Below are 3,066 nucleotides of genomic sequence, written 5' to 3' on the forward strand. Positions count from 1 at the left end.
CCTTACTCCTACCGCTCAAATACTATCAGTAGAATGATTTGAAGAACTTTTGAAAAACCACCCGGACAAGGATCCGAGCTTTTAACTTGCTCCAGCAGCCAAAGTACCCTGAGGGCACGGCCACACTGCGCAGACGCAAAGGCAGAACCCTGGCCGCCTCGGGAAGGGCTTTGCATTTGGCGCGAAATCCCCGCTCAGCGGGAGGGGCTCTGGGAGGAGCCGCCGTTTATTGGATAGGTTTGGCGCGAAATCCTCGACCTCCTGTGCCACGATTGGCTCCGGCCGCCCCGGTCGGGCGAGGGGGCGGGGCGGCAGCGGCAGCGGCGCGCGCAAAGCGGCGGCGTACGGAAAGGAGCGACTCGTGGCAGCCGAGCGTGGCGGAGGTGGTCCTTCAGCGGTAGGCAGCGATGGACCTCGCGGCGGCAGCGGATCCGGGCGCCGGCAGCCAGCACCTGGAGGTCCGCGACGAGGTGGCCGAGAAGTGCCAGAAACTGTTCCTAGATTTCCTGGAGGAGTAAGTAGGCGAGCGCCGTCCCCCCAACCCCCGCCCCCTCCCTGCCGCCGCTCCCGAGCCCGCGGTCTCCGGCAGAGCCGGGCAGTGTGGCTGGCGGGCGTTCGGGAACCGAGGGGCCGTGCGCCCAGGAAGGGCGCCCTTCCCCACTGCCAACTTCAGGCTCCCGGCCAGGGGGCCGCGAGGGGCCTGGGGACTTCGTGAGTGGAAACCATCTTGAGCTCTTCCTCAAACCCTTGTTGTGCCCAGTACACTGTGGTCTGCGCTTTGCTTCTGTCATTTATCGCTCCCGACCCGGTGATGATGAGTAACTGGTCCAGTGGGCCGCTCGGCGCGGCGGGGTGGAACAGGAGGCGGAACTGGCATTGAATCCTGGCAAATCCCTGTTGGACCAGACGGCCAGGATCCTGGTGCTCGGAGCACCCAGGGCCCGGGCCGCCCTTGGAGCCTGTGTTGATGAAAGTTTTAGCGTGAACGTTGTGATTCGATAGCTGCTCCGGGGACGGGGGGAGCCCTGCCCTGCTAAGCTTACCTGAACATACCCCTTGTTCTGCGTTCCTTTCTCTCGCTGCACCCATCCATTCCTTTCCTTCCCCCCTCCCCTTTTTTGCCTTCTAGGCTCCTGGCCTCTCAGAACCCCCGTCCCTGGCTTGTTCCACCCACTAGTTACTTTTCTTAGTGCAGATATACCACTGCTCTCCCTTAGAATGTGGACTCTGCTGCCTCCAGGATGAAGTGTGAACACTTTGAAATGTCTTATGAAATTCATGTTTGTTATGGCAAAATATACATAACACAGATTTACCATTTTAACCATTTTTAAGTGTACAGTTCATTGTCATTAAGTGTGTTCGCCTTGTTGTGCTGCCATCACCCCTCTCCATCTCCAAAACATCTTTCTGAAGCGAAACTCCATGCCTATTAAACACTAATTCCGTTTTTCCTGCCCCCAGCCCCAGGCACCACCATTCGACTTTCTGTCACTGTGGGTTTGACTACTCTAGGTGCCTCATATAAATGGAATCATACAGTATTTGTCCTTTTGTGTTTGGCTTATTTCACTTAACATAATGTCTTCAAGGCTCACCTGTGTGGTGGCATGCATCAGAATTTCCTTTTTAAGGCCAAATAAAATCACATTGTGTGTACAGGTTGAGTATCCCTTTTCCAAAACGCTTGGGACCAGAAGTGTTTCAGATTTCGGATTTTTTCAGGTTTTGAAGTATTTGCATTATACTTACCACTTGCATCCTTAATCTGAAATGCTCCAATGAGTACTATTTCCTTTGGAAATCATGTTAGCACTCAAAAAGTTTCAGATTTTAGAGCAATTCAGATTTTAGAATTAGGGATACTCGACCTGTATATATACTGCGTAAGTTGCTTATCCATCTGCCAGTGGTCAACAGACATGGATTGCTTCCACCTTTTGGCTGTTGTGAATAGTGCTGCTGTCTTATGAAATTTCTATATACTTAAAACCATAATTTAATTTCTATTTGCCTACCTTTGGCATTGTTATTATTTGCCTGGCAGCTCCTCATCCTTCAAAACCCAGCTCACACCTTTGTGAAACCCTACAAACCTTTTTGGGCAACACTAATCCTTTTTCCCTTAGGTTTCCAGAGTGCCATTTTTCATACATCTATGGCAGTGTGACTTATTACAGCTTTACTGTCAGCCACTTCATCCAGAATGTGAATCCCATCCTCAACCCCACCTTGCCACCACACCACATTACAAAGGTCCTCAATAAATACTTCATTTCAACAAATAATGTAAGTGCCTTCACTTTACCTTGCAGCTAGATGCTGGGGATAATGATAAACAAGATAAATAATCACTGTACTTTTTTTTTAAGTGCCAGCTCCCTCTCACAAAATCAACTTTAGTTTGCCATTGCTTATGAAATAAAGTTCAAATTCTTCACCACTCTTTGCAGTTTCATCTTCCAAAACCAGCCTCAGTCATCATCCATACTCCTCCCATACCTTCTCTGACTTGGCTACCTACTTGCAAACATCTGTAACCAGTCTCTCTACCGCCTGTTTTTCTTTCAAATTTTTAACTCTTTCACAGGCTGAATTCCAGTGCCACCCTATATACATATGACTCCTCTAGATGTTCCTATAGGCAGAATTAGTTTATATTACCCTACCACATTTCTTGTCCTTCTCATTAGTAGGAACATCTTTCTTACCTGTCTTGTTTACATTGTCTTTCTCCTTAGGTAGATTGTCTACCCTAGGACAGGGACAACACTGCCATTTTCAGCTTTGGGTACCTTTGTCATAGTGCTTTGCACATAGACAATGTTTAATATTTAGAAGAGTCAGAACATGCTGTTTTTGGAGAAGGAATTGATGTTTTCCTCAAAACTAATCTGTATATTATTTAAAAGAACAGAAACTAAGTTTGTATGATATTCTGCTTGGCCTTTTGAAAAAAAAAATACCAGCTTTATGTAATGTGTATATGTTTCCATTTCCTGAGGTCTTGGGCAGTGAAGCACCTGATTTCTGTGTATTCTTATTTTTATTCTGCTTTTTTTTTTT

At 47.8% G+C, this 3,066-nt stretch overlaps 1 protein-coding gene across 1 annotated transcript in view; it reads left to right on the top strand.

The window, feature by feature from the left end:
- The first annotated feature begins 346 nt into the window (after window positions 1–346).
- The window catches only part of MCM6 (minichromosome maintenance complex component 6), a 29,448-nt gene continuing 26,728 nt past the window's right edge, over window positions 347–3,066 (top strand). Inside the window, exon 1 of the mRNA XM_012650520.1 lies at window positions 347–514. Coding sequence (XP_012505974.1) covers window positions 408–514 — 107 coding nt within the window. The 5' untranslated portion in view covers window positions 347–407. The remainder of the gene's footprint in view (window positions 515–3,066) is intronic.

The sequence above is a fragment of the Propithecus coquereli genome, unplaced genomic scaffold, assembly GCF_000956105.1.
Source record: "Propithecus coquereli isolate 6110/MARCELLA unplaced genomic scaffold, Pcoq_1.0 Scaffold33, whole genome shotgun sequence".
Taxonomy (NCBI): Eukaryota; Metazoa; Chordata; class Mammalia; order Primates; family Indriidae; genus Propithecus; species Propithecus coquereli.